A 17,732-nucleotide genomic window follows, 5' to 3' on the forward strand; every position below is an offset into this window, starting at 1 on the left:
TGATAAACCGGAGGCTGCATTTGGAACTGGTTACAACTTGAATTCACATTGTGAATCTAAGATTGGAATACAGCACCCATTGTCATTTATGGCTTTACGCGATATCAACCACTGGTCCCGAGATCCCCAATGGTGGCTAGTCGATAAAACTACCTTCACATCTCTTCGGACTATTCTAAGTCTTAGCGCCCTCATTGAAGCGGCAGTCTAAATAGGAAAACTCTACTAGCCAGGAAAAAGAAAATAGTCGATACAAGTGCATACATATATCATGCCTGGATGAACACAAATCCATAATACCCAGAGAACTCCTCACCCATCTACGAAAGGACTTTGGCTTCACCAGTCCTGTGTTTCTTTCCAGCCTGAAGCCCGGCTACGCGCGTCCCATCCTCGATCCGATCCTCCGCGTGAGGGGCTTCGACTAAGACCTCTCTTCATATTCTCTTCCAATTCAATCTGCCAGCGCTCCTTCTTCTTCTTCTTCTCCCTCTTCCCCTTCTTTTTGTCCCCATACACATTTGCATCTTTCCTCCAAGATTCATCGTCACCACCACGGTGTTCTTCTGCATGCCCCCAGTTGCCGGAGCTGTTACGGCTGTGGTTTCTGCGCCCCTCATCGTCATTATGTCCCCAATCACGATTAGGGCTTGATTGTCCTCTTGGTTCTGGCTCCGGGGATGTACACCAGTTACTCTTGTTTTCCTTGTGTTGACTTTTGTAGTCATCTCCCCATCCATTGTTGGGGTGGTGGTGATCTTCGTTGGAATGGTGGCTCTGTAAATCACTATTTTGCTGTGCACCATGGTCACTCGTACCCCAGCCGTGATTCTCCTGATTGTCTCGTGAATTTCGTCGTGGGGAACGTGATCGACTGTTTCTCTGCTCTCCTTGGCCATGGTTCACATTGCCGCCCAAGTTGTTGTTGTTATAATTAGCTTTCTGGCTAGTATTGTGTGGATTATCCCATGAGCTTCGACCATTTCCCCAGCCAGTCCCACCATCATGGTTGCTCCTTTGGTCATTTTGCCCTTCCGTGTTCCCCCGCTGATTGTGTTGCTCGCCATGGCCCCCTTTGGGTTTGGGTGATTGGGCTTTGGGAAACTGAGCAGTGGGGGACTTCTGCTTGTTCTGGCCTTGGTTCTTATTCTTCTGTTTTCGCTGGTTGTTTCGATTCTGCTTGCCCCCCTGCTCATTCTGACTTGGCTGTTGCTCCTGCTGCTTTTGTTTGTTTTGTAACGCTCGTTGTTTCCTTTGCTGCCGATTAGATAATAGGTTTGGCTGCTGATTCACCGTCTGGGCACTCTGATTGTTCGCTTGGTTTAGCCTTGCACACATTGGTCAGAATCTGGCATACCAGTAGATATCAACTGCTGAGGGTGAACATACTGTGGCGGACGCAGGGCATGAGATGATCCTCGGGTCTTTGGGCGAACCCAACCCCGAGGGGTAAAGTAGGGTCCAATGGTGTAATTTGGGGCTTCATTCGCGGACTCATAGTTGGCCTGGGCGCGATCCTGGCTTCTTCTCTCGAAGATTTGACATTCTTGCTGCGTCTGGGTGAGATGTGATTTATACCAAAGGTAGAACAACCATGCGAAGACTGGGATAGAGAATGCTACCCCCAGAAGCACCCCAATCAGAACATTGTTCTGCATGGTGTAAGCAGTGAAGATTGGCTTGAGGTGATGGAGAGTGTGCAGGAGAAGTGGATTGAAGATGTGCCTGCACGTTAAATAATGATAGAATGTAAAGTGCAAGGGAATGAAAAGAAGAGTATCAAGAGGTGATCCAAAGCCTTAATTGGGAGATGTCAGGTGAGAAAGCAAAAGTGAGAAAATTGGAAGGAGCAGACTCGCAAAGGCAAACGAGGTATATTCGGGATATTTCAATATTCTAATGCACTTGGATTCTATCTTTTCTAGACATTACATTCACATTTCCAGTCCAGCCTGAATTTTCGACAACCAATCCTCATGGATTGACGACAATCTGCCCGCGCTTAAGAAAGATTCAAGCGATGTCCGGAAGGCATTTGGCTGCACCGGCAGGTCTACCTGGAAGACTTCCGAGCTTAGAGCAGAAGAGATGACAATAACACGGAGACCCAGGTTGAAGATCTCGGGCTTTGAGACCCAACCAAGAAGTCCATCTGGCTCTTTCTCGGAGCCAACGAGAGAACAGAAATATGTTAATCCGTCATAGGCCCAGGCAGAAGTTTCATCCAAGGAGATCTTAGTGTATGTCGAACGAGTCAACCGCAACAGAGCACGCGACCAAACCTCAACCTCACGCACATCATCAATAAATAGATTCTGCTTCTCCTCTTCGAAGAGAACGGTGCTCTCTTGGCGATATTCTTTGATCTGGTCCGACACGGCAACCAAGTGACTGAATTCGTCAGATCCACTGATCCTTGGCTCTTGGCCAGTCAAATATCGAAGAACTCGTTGCCCGAGGTATGCGGAATCTTTATAATTATCGATGATGAAGTCGGCGAGCAGGGTGCTTGCATTCAAAGGCGCCAGGGTCACATCTGCGTTAGGGGAAACGGACGAGTGTGACAAAACCCAGGAAGCAGCTGATGCTGCCACATCACGAATTTCGTCGTCATCATCATTAAGCAAGTCATACAAGACCAGGTAGATATCTAGCAGCACCGCATCCACGCATGGCTGGGAACCGGGGGATCTAAGAGCCCGTGAAAAGCTGGCAACAGATATGGCTGCAGCAAAACGGGTTGTGAATTCCTGGGAAATGAAAAAAGAGAGTCAGCTCAATGACTCTGTTGAAGGGAAAATGCCACGACAACACTCACCGTTTCCTCGCTCAAGGCAGAACGAAGCTTGATAGCCCAGCTGCGGACATCTCCTTCGAATGAGGCAGCGGTCTGATCAACAGATAGCCGCATGGCCAGTAGACAGCCTCGAAGTCGGAGCTCAGCATCTGTTGCCTCTCGGTTCCAAGTTGTGATATCTGTTTCGGGGCGGAAGCTATCCGCAATGGTATCCCATGGAAGGCCCATACTTGACACAGAATCTAGCTGTGATGATATCAAGTTCTCCATAATAGAAGCCAGATTGGATGCGGCCATCGTTTTCACATCTGGCCGACTATCTCCCAAAATCACAGACGAATACAAGTCAGTCAACGGCTGTCTGTACCTCTCGTCTTCACTAAGTGACTCGTGGAGCTGCTCCAAAACCCAACGAGCGACATCTGCGTCGAACTGCGATACTCCATTGAAGAACGCTGGGAGCTGCTCCCACTGCTGTGAAATGAGCAATTTCAATGTTGTGCACCAAGCAAGCGCTCTTCTAACTATGGCAGATGCTCTAACAGTGCTTGAGAGGTTCCATCCCGCTTGAGAAACGTCAAACACAAATCTCAAAATCCCATCGAGGTCGTGAGCCTCAAACATCTTGTTGATGAAAGAATTAACTTGAGCTATAGATTGATTAGTTCGTGGCTTTTTCTTTTTGCTCAAATAGATGTCCACTTACTTTCGCTCTGTGCTTGAATCGCCCGCTCCAGAGTGCCATTGAGGATTTCAACAAGCTCGCCTGCTACAGTTGGCGATTTTCCAACACGGAATAGGACTTCTAATACAGTTCGCAACGTCGTGAAAAGGCCATCAAGGTTTGCTGCCAACTGGTTAGCTCGAGTATTGATGGGGACTTTCCAGTGTACTCACATGCCCAGAAATCATCGGTGGTGCAGGAGTACCGGCGAAGAGCATATCGCACACACAAAGCAATGCCATGAACATGATTCTCGGTGATCTCTGAGGGAAGCGTAACAAGGGTGCGTAAATCTTGCGGAATATGTTCTCGAGTGAGTAATGATGCATATACACGAGCTGCATGCTCTCTAACACCCCAAACCGGGCTGCGCAGGTGCTCAGAGACCAATCCTCGCAGCATATCATCAGTAGGATCATCCAAGCTAGGGACTTTGTCACCAACAAGTTCCAGCGCAGGGAACACACGCTCGGTGATAATTTCAGTGCCCTCTGCTGCTTCACCCAGCTTCGTTGTAAGAAGACCAGAGAGCAGTTCAAGCAGACCAGGGTACTTAGGGAATGTTATCCGGGATCCAGGCTCTGAGCCGGAATTTCCTCCAAAGCCAGGTCCTGCGCCTGGAATGACCCGACACATTTTTGTGAGTAGGGCACGGAAGAGCATCAGGCCTGAATTGCGAAGGGCCCAAATTGGCGACCCTAGGCGTTCAGCGGACAGCGTTAGTGCCTTCATGATAAATGGCTCTGTATGAGGGCCAAGCTTCGCGTTGGTGAAGATATCCTTCAGGCAATTCATTGCATGAACCTGGGGCAGCTCCAAATACTGTCTCTCTTTGTCGTACTGTACGGAAAGAGATGAGATTTCATGGAGTTCATTAATGGCATCATTGAAGAATGGAGTTCCAGGGTCGGAGCCAACAATTCCGGTCACCAATGCAGGCAAGCCAGCGGACCGACGAGTGAGTTGAGACGCCGTGCCAAAAATAGTCGATTTAGCTTCCTGATACCAACTCCTAGGAAGTTCTCGAATTGACGGATCCTTCGAGGCGCTGCATCGTTGACAGCATGTGGCAAATGTCTGTGATACGTTGGAAAATGCACCTCTATGACGGAGTTCAGCCAGCTGTGTGAAGCTCACGCCTCCAATATTTGCGAAATCCGCCAGATTGAGGCCGTGGTCGCCGCTTGGTCCGTAACTGGTGTTTATCAGCGTGGCATGGAGCAAAAGGCTTGCTTCGCGAAGAGATCTCCAGGAATAAGAGAGGGCGTCCTTGGGGCCCACATCCAAATCCTCCGTGGGCTCGTCCGAGTGACCTTCGGGAGAGTCTATGCACAGCAAAGGCTTCGCCTCGAGCCAGATCTTATCGCAAATTGCAACAATGCGGTCATGGACCGACCGCCAAGCAGTGGATCCAGACTCGTCAGATATCAGGGAGTGGAAGTTCGGCATAAGAACAATGTACCTAGGATTGCGATTAGCATCTTATCTCATGTACGGAGCAAAACAACATACCTAAGACCGGACGTATATCCATGAAGTGGCGCCTCGCGCATAACGGAGTTGAAAAGGGTCTTGGAGTCCAGCAGACGTTCCTCAAGCTTTTTCAAAATTGTGTCAACAACTGATGCCTTGGTTGTCCACCAATCAGAAGCCGGTTGACCGGAGTTGACTGGCAGGGCTGCGCAAAAGATGATGTGGTATAGACGAGCAACAGTATCAGCGTGATCAGCTCTGCTCGTGTTACTTGCCAGGTTTTCCGCTCGGGTAATTGCATCTGTCAGCCGCATGCCTACAGCCGATTGCTGGTCTGTGTTGTTGTGCAAGCCGTTGAGGAGAATCTCTCGGGGGCACAAACTCAAGATCGAAAGCGAAGTTTGCCGAACTTCCTCAAACGGATCGAGCAGGAGATCAATCAACAACCGGAGTAGATGAGGATCAAACACTTCGACCTGGACTTTCCAAAGATTTTCCATCTCTGATTTTTGAAGATTGGCCTGGATCCGCGGGTCAAGACCGGAGTCCAACAAGAGCTTCAGAGCTTTCAGAGCAGTGATGTGGCGCGGGTACGAGGCCGCCAGACGCAAGTCATTACTCAATAACTTAAGGTATGCTTTTAGGAACTCTGTGGTTTCGGTTTCATTCCTGACCTGGCCTTGAGCTGTCTTGTTGACTGTTTTCTCGGTCTTTTCGACAACATCTTCATCTTTGACAATGCCGCCTCTCAGACGAACAAAGAATTTGCGTGTCAGACTCAGAACCTCTCCTCGAGTATGTGCGTCCGATTCAGCATGCATGGAGGGTAGCCCTCGAAGGATAGCCTTCGTCGCTCCCACCGTAAATGGCTTTACCGTCGAAAATGCCGTGATCAGCAGCGATAGAGCCGCTAGACGGATATTGGGCTCGCGATGCAGGAGAAATTTGCCAATGACGTCGCTTTTCATGACCAACACCTCGTTTTCGTCGATTTTGGATTTACCAAAGTTGAAAATATCTGCGCACGTTAGTAAATTCCCAAGAGAATTAGATTCACAGAGCTACCCACAATCTTCGTGAACCAAGTTGATTTTTTTGCCGATCTGCAAAGCAGCAAAAAGAACCATATACTCTGCCTCAGGCGCATCGGTCATATCACCTTTAAGAAGGCTCTTCACTGGGAGGGTGTCAAGGAAGACCTCGAAACCATGGGGGTCAATGGTAAACAGAGGCTGCAGGAGCCTATTGGACACATCTTCCAACGTTTCTATGTTTTGTAAGGCCGTGCGTCTCACTGGGATTACCCACATGGCTGACAGCTTTTCCGGAGAGGTTTCAGCCTTCATCTTCTGGAGCAACATTGCGAGTAAGTTTCCAGCTGCCACGGCCATGATTCTATTGCTGGTTTGGATCAAGAGCCCGAGGACAAAGATCCTTGCTGCTAATTCATCGGACAGGCTACCAGATGCAGTGTCAAAAGCGGGGCCTGGTTCGCCGAGAGACAGCGTTTCAGAATCATTGGTGAACAGGGTCGGCCATCTATCTGTGTTCTTCAAAAGCCACTGGCGAATTAAGGAGATAAACTCGCCTGGTAACAGGGCATCCTTTCTAATGAATGTCTCCAGAAACACTAGGGACCCCTTGAGTCGTGTTTGGGGCTCTCCAAGCACAATGCTAGGAGTTAGGGCGTTAATGATTGCAGTTTGTAGGTCTTCTCTTGTCGCTCCTTGGTGACTTTTGGCTAGGATGACAGTGATTGAGGCGAGGAGCTTTTTAATGGGCTTTGGTTTGGCGTCTTCATATCGAGTCAAACAAATATCGAATATTGACAGCCATGCTTCTGGTGAGAAAATCAACTGTCGGGTCGCATCACATTTTGACTTTGTGGCAGCATCAATAAAAGCAGAGGTAGCATTGCAAGCCTCTGCAGAATGAGGTTGCGAGATAGATGCTGTCGATAGCGTATGAACCAACGACTGCCATACCCGGTTCACCTTTCTTTTGGAATATTAGAACAAATTGGATCTTATGAATTCGAACATATACTTCACTTACTCAATCTCTTGGCATGTCAGTGTAAATTTCACCAATGGGCCTTTGGCGATATCTCGGAGGGTTTTCTCCGAGAACAATTGCACTTTCTGCGCAAGATCTTCCATTTTAGTTGGTACAACACGTTGCACCTGACATGAATCAACAGTCAGAGCCACCAATTATACAAGCCTCTGTATCTTGGATAACGGTCCGCGCGAAAGATCTCCCCGACGATTAATTTTTATGCTCCCCGCGATGCCTCAGGCCGCCAAGTGATAAAAGTGGGATTCCGTATCAGGTAAAGCGCATATCCTCGGCCAAACTATTCTCCGCTGGATCGTCGGAAGTCACGGGACCGAAGTTTTTGCTGTTCCGATGCCAGTGGAGCTGCGAACACAGGGTCATCACTTCTTTTCCAGTCATCCGCCCCTGCCTTCTCTTTAGGTCCTTGTAATTTTATCTCATATCCTCTATCTTATCATACCTCTTTTCACAATGTCGATTTGGGACTCCCTCAGCGGCCGCAAGCAAAACCAAGGCCCCGATGCCTTCGACCCTTCGAGCGCGCAAGATGCTACATCCTTCCTATCCGAGGTTGCTATTCCAGATCCCTCTCGCCTCCATCCCCTGGCTGGTCTGAACCAGGACGCCCTCGACTACCTCTCTCTCGATGACTCTGCCCTTGATAACCTCCCCGGCTCCCGATCAGTGTTGCCATCCCGTGGATGGTCAGACGACCTCTGTTATGGTACCGGAACCACCTATCTCGTTGCACTCGCCACTGGAGGTGCATGGGGACTTGTAGAAGGATTGAAAAAGACGCCACCCACAGCAGCACCTAAAATTCGTCTTAACGCTGTACTCAACTCAGTTACCCGTCGCGGTCCCTTCCTCGGAAACTCGGCTGGTGTTGTGGCTATGGTTTACAACGGTATCAACTCGGGTCTCGGAGTTGTGCGAGGCAAGCACGATGCGTCTAACAGCATCGTCGCCGGCGCATTGAGCGGCATGATCTTCAAGAGCACACGCGGACTTAAGCCCATGATGATCTCTGGAGGCATTGTGGCTTCCATTGCTGGTGCCTGGGCTGTATGTATATCGTCATGATGTGCTGTATGGCTTTTGCTAACTTCAACGCTACAGGTGACACGAAAGGCCTTCTTCTAGATTGCTAGCATGGCTTGTTTTATACTCCCCCGCTTTTCGGTTCTCCAACTCTCCATACCCTCCACGCCACCCTTCAACGACATTGGCGGTTGACGATTAGCCGCCTCGCTTTGTCTTTCCATCTGCGATGTATTACAACTATTTTTTATTTCCCCCTGCGGGTCTCTTCACTCCGGCGCTTCAAGCATTATGTTTCGCATTTATGCGTGGGTTGGGAATGGGATGTGCAACTGGGTTTGTACTTTGTATTTCTTCTGTGTACATAGAAAAGTCTCTTGCATACCTGCGATTAATTGGCTATGGCACTCGCAAGTGTCTTGTCAGTAACGTATTTTAATGCTGCTAGTGACTTCCAATAGACAATTTCTTATACATCCTGATCATTCTAAGCAATGAAGTTCACATTCCTACTGACATTTTAGCTGAAAATGAGGCTATCCGTATTGATGGGCATGGAGATTGATCCCAATTCCACAAGAGTTGCGAGAGTGATTCTCGGGCTAATATCCCGAGGGCAGCTAAAGCACCCGGGCCGTCTTCCTATATTTATCTAATTGTCTAACCCCGTCATTTCTCTTCTGGCTTCCGATGTTCAGCTTTTTGATTTCATGACCTACACATGTATGGTCTAATCTGAAAGCTTGCCACCCCTGACTAGTTTCGATGTATAAACCAGCGAGGATATCCTACCCCGTTCCCATCCGGAAACCACGGACTAAAATCTGTCTATAGTTGGAGGAATGTGGAATTCACTTGCATTGAGTAATGGTCTCTTCGATATCAAAATGCTTGGGGTCAAGCTTTCGATTAATTCAAGCTAGTAAGAATATAATATAAAATTCTCCGAGAAAGGTTAGCTCACTAATATATATCTGAAATATTTGGCTAACTACCATGTACAACATATAGTCAACACCAAGCTCTTATGTAAATCTCCCCCTACTCCCTAAACATATTTGCATTTACTAGCATAAGGACATTAGGCTATTCTTTTGTATATTTGCAAAATATTCGCTAACTTCCGCGCTCATGTGGCGATGATCAGGGACCGGCTACTACCGACGGCAAATGGGGAATAATTTTGGTTCGCCCGCGTCAGAGCCTTCACCCTTCTCAGAACGTTAACAATGCCAGATATATCATCAAATAATACGAAAGCTCCTAAACCACGCACCAAAACCTTCACTGGATGCTGGACTTGTCGAGACCGTCGAGTGAAGTGTGACGAGGAACGCCCTCATTGTCGGCGGTGCCAGCGGAATGGTTGGGCTTGCAAGGGGTATGATTTGCGCCTAGGATGGTCTAAAATCCCCGGTGGACCCTCTCATCGGCGCAAATTGCGATCCCCAGTACCAGACGTGGACCATGGGTTGTCGTCTGCTGCTGTCACGGCACTACTGGTTGAATTGGATGAATGTTCAGGGGATGGCTATGGCCAAGAACGAGGGCCGTTCTCGGTGTTTTCCGTTTTTTCAAGTCCTGAAACCCAAGATGCAAACCCAGTTCATCTACGCAACTTAGAAGGTGCACTTCGAACCCAGCATGGGGAAGACACACCGCATAGCTCGGACTTGATTAATTCACCAGTTGGCGATAGAGATGGTGAATCAGCTTCAAGGTCAGCATGCGACGGTGTATCATCTACTACCGCACCGTCCCCATCTGAAAATCGTGAGGAATCATGCACATCATTATCAAAGCCTGATTATCAGGTTGACGACATCTCTATCAACGCAGTCGCACATGTCATTCATCGTGAAAATCCCAAAAATAAGCTGTTAGAGCCGAACGACTACAGCACACCAGTATCAAATATTTACAGAAGTGGGACTACCATTTGGGATTCCATGAGTCCATTGAGTCTCCCAAGAGCAGAGATAGAGTTGGTCCACTACTGGGTTGTTTTTCTCAGCGGAAATATGCTCCTAATCGACACCCCGGACAATCCCTGCCGGACAGTGTTCTTACCTCTAGCTCTGAAAGGCTTCAATGCCTCCCCAACAGAGTCTAACATCCATCTCTCAATTTTCCACGCGATTTGTGCCTCTTCCGCCTTTAGCCTTTCTTACCTTCGCCACGATTCGCGGTACCACTCCATCGCCGTCCACCATGACCAGCTGGCTTTACATCATCTGCGAGGAAGCCTGCAGCGCGCTCGCTGCCTAGATGAGCCCACCTTAGTTGCAGTCCTCGCTTGTGTTACAGCTGAAGGTTTGTCTGGTCGCCGCAGCCGATGGAGAGCACATGTTGCTGGATGCCTTCGTCTCCTAGAGAATGAGGTACATGGCGACTGGATCCGAAGTCCGATATCTGCTAAGATGATCCAAAGTTACTTGTCTCTTTCGTCCATGTGCTGTCTACCTCTGCCCAAACGGCTCATGCCGCTCCTCAATGGCCCCTCCGATTCCCATCACTACCTAGAGCAATCGCATGGAATTACAACACCACTTATCCAATGCCTTGCTCAAATTACCACACTGGTTGAATCTCGGACACAGCTGTCCATTGAGGAACTAGACCAGCTCGAACTCCAGATCTATTTGAACTTTCCGTCGCCGTCAAACCCAGACGCCCCGGGTTCGATCATCGTCCAGCACGCTCTTAACTCATTCTACTATGCGATGATCACATACTTCCGCCGCAGCTTACGCGGTGCAAGATTGAGCGATGTCCAAGATCTAATTGAGAAAGCAATTCACGAGCTGGAATCCGTCGATGCGCTCACGCGTAACAATGGTGGCCATCCGTATAACTGGGCGGGTTTTGTGGTTGCGGCTGATTGCGAGCGGCCTGATCTGCAAGATCGCATGTTGGCATTTTTTGCCCGTAAAAGTCGGCACGGGATCCAGAATATCAATGCATTAAGTGAGATCGTTCAAACTCTGTGGAACCGACGGGCAGTGGCTGGATCCCATGTCGATATACAGTGGCAGGATATTGCAAGGGAAGCTGACTTTGACATCATGCTTGTTTGAATATAAATAGAACTATACCCAATGCTCATGATCTTATTCCCATGTACAATATTCGGGGCCCACAGAACAAGACGCCAAGCCATATGCCCGTGTGGAGCAAGTGGATACTGAACCCTTTCCCCAGATATGAACTTTCATCTCAGATCTCTCCAAAGTTACCGGAAAGTTCATTTGCACTAAACTGCAAAAACTGACGCCCATTCAAGTTAATACTTTGCAACAATGTCCCCTTCCTCACGAAATAGCTAGTGCATTAGGGGGACTCGCGATAGCACCAGGGAAATTCAACGGGGATGAAGTCAGCAAGAAAGAATACTGCCTACTAGCCCTACAAGAATGAGCCAGCGCCTTCAAATCCCAAAGCTCACCAAGCGGAATACCCAACAAACTAAGACACCACTGATGCAACACGAGCTCATGGATAGGCTGCTCAACACCATCGACGATAGGCGGCATAGCCTCAACAGCGAAGTTATCACTAGCAACAGCGGCAAAATGCCGATCCCAAAGCCAGCGCGCCATTTCCTTACTTCCCTCTAGCCCACACATCCTGCCGCTTCTCATCGCAGCCCCCTGCTCTGCCCCAGTCATTTGACCCAGTGTCTCTGTCACGCCGAATCGGATGAGGAGGATATCTCCTACTCGGAAGGTTAACCCCTGCCAGGCAGCCACTGACTCTAGCTCGGTAGTCCCAATCCGGAAACCGGAGAATTGGTCGTAGCTTATCCCATGGCTCTGCGCGTAACTCTTGAAGTCGATTAGTGCACCTCGCCCTGTCACACAGCCGCGTCGGTGCCAGTCTGTTTTTCTCCGTTAGCCTTTTTCAGTGCTGAGTTTTGAGTTTGATTGGGATCTTCTTACGGTCTAGTGTTGGAAGATGCTGGGCGGATTTGGGGGTCTGAAATGCTTCGACTGTTGGTTTTGCTCCGTTGTAGGCGAGGCCGGTTGGGAGGTGCATGAAGTGAGCTGGATTGGAAGTCATTTTTGCAATTCCAAAAACTAGAGTTCTTGAACGCACCGAAACTATCCCATTGGCTACTGGCCTGGGTATTGAACTCGACCTGGGATTAATTAGTTCTGGTGAGAAATAGAACAAACGAGTTGCAGAATACCTCATCGTCAAATCCAAAGTGGCTGCCAGATGCTGGGTCTTCCAATTCCACGACATTATGACGAAGGCTTGTTCGAAAGAATCCTGGGATTTTGATGCTTCCAATAGGCCAACTAGTGGTATTAGGGATTACGTCTTGGACAAAGTGAAGGGCATTTCACTTCAGAGATATAGACACGCCTTGGCGAACCTCCCCGACAGCATCCTTGACAACCTCTGGGGTGAGTAGATTCAGAGTGCCTAGAACATCCTTTTTGTCGTCTTTGTCAAAGATACCCCATGCACAGCCTTGCGGCATCCCCTTGACAGGTGGGAGATCATCGAAGTTGGGAAGAGATGCCATAATTTAGAATGGTTCGAAGGCCGACTTGAAGAACAACCTTTGAAAGAGACTGAACCGGAGACTGGGCGATTAAATTGGCTTTCACTTTCCCGAATACCCGTCGGGGGATTTTCGCAGGAACGAGATGAAAGAGGAACTCGATTGTTTTGATTATGCCTGTCAGATTGTGAGATCCGGGTGGGTTTGTGTTTTGTTTTTAATTGCCTAAATGCCCGACTGCCCAAGCGCAGCATTCAGGATTCAGCGTCTCGCACAAGAGATTATATGCAACACTTGTCTCGATAGTGCTACCTATCTCTTCCTCCTATCATGTTTCTAAAACTCGGATTCAAGGTTACAAGGAGGCTGTTCCCGTTCTACCACATATCGTGTAGGCTCAAAGGCCCTAAACGATGTTGCGACAAGGTGTGCCCGATTGGAAGCGATGAGAATCGCTTGAACCTGCCAGAGGATGTGACCTCCAAGTTCGCCATGCTTCTGAACAAGATGGACAGCAGCCTCGTCATGTCCCAAATCTGTAGCCTTGCAACATATACCGGACGAATACATAGCTTCATTTGAATGGATCGAAATGGGCGAACCCGTATTTCTGCTGATATTAAAGATGTGGTGTATGTTCACCTGTCAGTCAAACTGGTTATCACCCATCTGACCTAGAGAATAACGAGTTCGCAAAATAATGTACCTGCCAAATGAGAAGGATGCCCCAAAATCCAACACTTGAGTGGCTGTAATACACTTGATATCCATTGGAATTCTATCGTTTTTGGCTCTGAAACTTGACGATATAGCCCCACCGTGGTCTAGCCGGATTCTGTCGGGTTCTCGGCGATTCGTATGTGCCGATCCCTTCCCAGCCACTTTATTCAGCAAATGGGCACGGCGCTGGGACGCACACGGCACAGATCGACAAGTTCATTTGAAGGTCTCCACCTATTGGGTTGCTCCTTATGTAGTTTATCTTGGCCTCGATGGTAGAAAGGGTACAGTGATCGCCATTCTTACCCTGAAACATCCCCCGCATAATCTCGCTTAAACTATTGCGGCTGCGGGAGAGGCGCTGAATGGCAAGGGCACTGTGACATATGTGGTATAATACATCAATTCGAGGGGGGTATGTCTATGTTGTAGTTGTCAGGGCTGATTTATCCGAAGAATGGGTTATAACGAGATGGACCGGGGCCACGTCAACCCTCAGGAATGTACTCCGAAGAATGGGTTGCCTTGTTCGTATCTGCTGAGTTAAAGACTGGGCAACCTTAAGAAGTGTAAAAAGTACGGACGTCTAAAATGACAAGCCAAGTGTCGTCATATGTTCAATAGTCATGCCAAGGCGGAGGATCGCATAGTGCATCGACTTTGGGTTTGGAGGCAAGCCACTGTAAGAGCTAAAATTAGGTATATGTATCGGCGTACAGGACGCGTTTGACCCCTACATGACTGCAGGTAAAGCACTTCCGGACCCAGCCGAATTATCCCAAGGGCCGCAAGGGTTGAAGTATGTAGGAAAGAGGATGTGTACTTATGTACGGAGTAGGGAGTATAGAAATGATCTTCGGTTTGGACAAGATAGCTCTAATCTACAACATATGTATACATGAGTCCTTAGGCCCCCACAGAAAAAGTGCAGATGATAGGCATACCACCTTCCTTTTCGGGAACTACAAAATACACTCGGAGCAAACATTTTGGGTGATTACAGTATTAACACAGTATTAAAAGATATGTGAGATCAGACTTGCATTGACCTAATTATCTTACAATATATAGTAACTATGAATATAAAATTATATAACCCCAATTTTTGTATTTTGCCTAATATCTCCATATTTCCCTTATTAAATTGCAGTATAAACTCAAGTAAACACTGCGGGGGACACATGGAAGGCTAACCATATTAGGATCGTCAGCTGACTAGCCCCGATCAAATCTGGTTTTTTTTTTGTTCTGTTTTTTTGTGTTTTTTAGTGTTTTCTTTTCTTTTCGTTGCATCCACCCAGTCATGACACTTTTCCTTCTTTTATAGTCTGTTGACTCGCTTTCTTTTGTTCTTTACCGTATAATCTTACATGTCCCATCTTCTATAAAGAGGTGACCCTTAACGGGTCTTCCCACGCCAAGGCCATTTAGGTCGGGAGCCTTGGGGGTTCTTATCTTTGGCCGTTTTATATTTTTATATCTTGTGACTTTGACCCCCCCACACCCGCCCCGGAGGATAGAACTCAACGCTCCCGGTCTTCCGTTTGCGGCCGATCCCCCTCCCCCAACAACTTTTCGATTTTGATATCCGACTTCGGGTTATCGACCATGTCAACAATGTTTCAAGATGCAAGCAACAATGAAAGTACAAAGAAAGAGGAGAATGACGGGACTCTTTCGGTAGACGGCCTACCTTCCATACTTAATCCTGAATCGCCACTGCCGTCTCTCCAGATTCGCACCGACCTACCTAGTATTCGACCATCCAGTTCGCGAGACTCCGATCCTTATGCTTCGTCTAGTTTGTCTGGAAGTTATCCACGTCGTACCCCGAGTCTTCGTGCCCTCTTCGCACCACCGATACACAGTGCGGGTTCCTTGTCGCCGGCATCCTTCATGTCCTCGCCCCAATTGAATGCGATGGGTGACATAACTCCATTGCCGTCGCCAATTGGAGGCGCCTCGCCGTGGCGGAGGGCTGATGTTCCGTCATTATCTCGTTCCTCATCGATCGCATCGCGCAACGGTTCCAGTCTTCGCTCGAGCGATTCGTCACAGATGCTTGGGCCACCTGCCACACCCCGTTCGCGCGCCAAACCATACACCGGCATCGATGGCCAGGGGGAAGGGTCATCCGTGAACAATCGGAATCGTCACGACTCGCCCTCGAAGTATTCTCATTCCCGGAACCGCAGTCTGAGTGACTATGCGCCACCCGGCCGGGTTTCTGTTCCTCCCCGTCCGATTGCAGTGTCAGGGAACACCGGGCTTGGCATTGCCTCCTCGTCGAGTATAGACTCGAAGTCTAATGGACTTCATCGCGAACAATATCTCGCTGTCCACCGAGGTATCACGTTGCCGACTGTTCGTCCCCCTAGCCCGCCTCGTAGCAGCGGCGGTGGATATAGTGACAATGAACCTGTCATCTGTCACCCTGCCCCTCTCTCCACACCCCAGGAGATATATTCTGTCCGGTCCGTCCGCACAGAGCAGGCACGTATTTACCAGAAAGTCCGGATATTGGGCCAGGGCACGTTCAGTCAGGTCAGTCTGGCAGCACGCGTGGAACCTATCCCCGACATGCCTTTGTCGCCGGATGGTGATGGAGCCAGCTCTTTCCACGGGTTTGTCAACAACCAAAAGCTAGTCGCTGTCAAAATCATCGAACATGGACCTGCTGGAGGGGCCGATGAGGGCCGACTGGAGGTGTCACTCAAGCGCGAAGTAGAAATCTTGAAGTCGGTCAATCATCCGTCACTCGTCCAGCTAAAAGCATTCGGCAGTGATGAAAAGCGTGCTTTGTTAGTTTTGGACTATTGCCCTGGTGGAGATTTGTTTGAGTATGCCACATCAGGAGCTCCTCGCATGTCATCGGAGTTGATCCGACGCATTTTTGCCGAATTGGTTGATGCTGTGCGTTATCTGCATGCTCATTACATCGTTCACCGGGATATCAAGTTAGAAAGTGAGTCAGAATTTGCCAAAAATTTGCGCACATTATACTAACCATCTGTCCAGATGTTCTGCTTACCATGCCTGCTCATGTTATGGATGACGTGCAAGATTGGCGTACCTACGACCGTGCCGTGGTCACCCTCAGTGATCTCGGTCTGTCACGACGTATCCCCGAACCTCCTGAGAGCCCTCTCCTGCAGACCCGGTGTGGTAGCGAAGACTACGCAGCCCCCGAGATTCTAATGGGTCAGGCCTACGATGGCCGCGCCACTGACGCTTGGGCGCTTGGTGTTCTACTCTATGCCATCATGGAGAATCGGTTACCATTTGATGTTCTCCCTGGCACTCGCGGAGATCCTGCCAAACTTCGTGCCCGGACTCCACATCGTATCGCACGTTGTGAATGGGCTTGGTATAGATATGCCGACGAGGATGAGGAATGGGACCCCGAGAAGGGCAAAGGACTTGAGGGAGCTCGTGACTGCGTGGAAGGTCTTCTCAAGCGCAACACGAAGCGCAAGACCCTTGATGAGATTGCTGCTATGGATTGGGTGCGTGATGCTATCGATGTGCCTGGTGGTCTGAAACGAGGCGACAAAGAAGTACCATAGAGCCGGTCTCCCATGTGCGTTGATGTCCCGTATATTATTCTCTTTTCCCTTCTTTTTTCCTTTCTTTTTCCCTTCTTTTTCCCTTCTTTTTCCCTTCTTTTTCCCTTCTTTTTCCCTTCTTTTTTTCGCCTCCATGATCCTCCATTTTCCTCTCTTTCTTGACCCACATACCTTCTCTCTTATTTCTTTTCCATTCTGATTATTCACGAGACACAATGACTGAATGAGTCATTATGTGGTGAATGTTATGTTCTTATGGCTAGACCGATTTTTATACCCCTTTTTTACATACAACTACCTCTAAGAGGTAAGAGACGAAAATACAAGACGCGTTTCCCTCTGCTCCCTGCTGCATGAATCCAACTGGCAATGCCCAACTGTGGGTTGTGGATGGCGCCCAGCCCTGGAGGTGTTGTGAACTGATTAGTCAACGACTATCTGGAAATATAGTCACTCGTTCGTTACTTTGACTGGTATCATTGAATCTGTGTGGCCTTCCACCTGGAAAACACTTCCGTCATCAGGCTTGTTTGTACGTGTGACGAATGAGGCAATTGGAGGGACTCATATATACATACCATCTAGGCGATTCAACTATGAAAAAGCCATAGTTTATGACTCCGTTAATACACGCCCTGGAGGGACTCTGATGTTACTAACCGATCAGCAACTTGGTGAGCTCGACATATCCTCGAGAATATGCTCTCAAACAGGACATTGGTCTAACAATGCGACTCAAGCCGATGTCATTTCTCACTTTCGGCGTAGATTGTTGTATTTGTCTTGGCTTCATTGAAGCCTTCCCATACTTCGTAGTTGCAGAGGTTTGATTTTGTTGTACGA

The 17,732-nt window shown here is 48.6% G+C and overlaps 5 protein-coding genes across 5 annotated transcripts; 3 read left to right on the top strand and 2 right to left on the bottom strand.

Annotated features, from left to right (window-relative positions):
- Positions 1 to 339: 339 nt before the first annotated feature.
- On the bottom strand, positions 340 to 7,153 carry PGRI_023260 (Armadillo-like helical; the record flags this gene model as incomplete). Its single annotated transcript, XM_040790039.1, has 10 exons — positions 340 to 1,327; positions 1,390 to 1,725; positions 1,939 to 2,750; positions 2,819 to 3,113; positions 3,165 to 3,447; positions 3,504 to 3,644; positions 3,695 to 4,983; positions 5,034 to 6,012; positions 6,064 to 6,992; positions 7,050 to 7,153. The coding sequence occupies 10 exons, from the start codon at positions 7,151 to 7,153 to the stop codon at positions 340 to 342; spliced, it is 6,156 nt and encodes a 2,051-aa protein (XP_040646992.1).
- Positions 7,154 to 7,523: 370 nt separating this feature from the next.
- PGRI_023270 (protein transporter TIM23) lies at positions 7,524 to 8,195 on the top strand (the record flags this gene model as incomplete). The annotated part of the gene is made up of 2 exons (XM_040790040.1): positions 7,524 to 8,117; positions 8,172 to 8,195. 2 exons carry the CDS (start codon positions 7,524 to 7,526, stop codon positions 8,193 to 8,195), a joined length of 618 nt encoding a protein of 205 aa, XP_040646993.1.
- A 1,127-nt stretch (positions 8,196 to 9,322) lies between these two features.
- PGRI_023280 (Zn(II)2Cys6 transcription factor) lies at positions 9,323 to 11,170 on the top strand (the record flags this gene model as incomplete). The annotated part of the gene is made up of 1 exon (XM_040790041.1): positions 9,323 to 11,170. One exon carries the CDS (start codon positions 9,323 to 9,325, stop codon positions 11,168 to 11,170), a length of 1,848 nt encoding a protein of 615 aa, XP_040646994.1.
- A 234-nt stretch (positions 11,171 to 11,404) lies between these two features.
- PGRI_023290 (putative cyclase) lies at positions 11,405 to 12,624 on the bottom strand (the record flags this gene model as incomplete). Its single annotated transcript, XM_040790042.1, has 5 exons — positions 11,405 to 11,970; positions 12,032 to 12,136; positions 12,189 to 12,231; positions 12,283 to 12,394; positions 12,458 to 12,624. 5 exons carry the CDS (start codon positions 12,622 to 12,624, stop codon positions 11,405 to 11,407), a joined length of 993 nt encoding a protein of 330 aa, XP_040646995.1.
- Positions 12,625 to 14,940: 2,316 nt separating this feature from the next.
- PGRI_023300 (putative protein kinase) lies at positions 14,941 to 16,889 on the top strand (the record flags this gene model as incomplete). Its single annotated transcript, XM_040790043.1, has 2 exons — positions 14,941 to 16,288; positions 16,342 to 16,889. 2 exons carry the CDS (start codon positions 14,941 to 14,943, stop codon positions 16,887 to 16,889), a joined length of 1,896 nt encoding a protein of 631 aa, XP_040646996.1.
- Between the last annotated feature and the right edge of the window lie 843 nt (positions 16,890 to 17,732).

The sequence above is a fragment of the Penicillium griseofulvum genome, assembly GCF_001561935.1.
Source record: "Penicillium griseofulvum strain PG3 chromosome Unknown contig_80, whole genome shotgun sequence".
NCBI lineage: Eukaryota > Fungi > Ascomycota > Eurotiomycetes > Eurotiales > Aspergillaceae > Penicillium > Penicillium griseofulvum.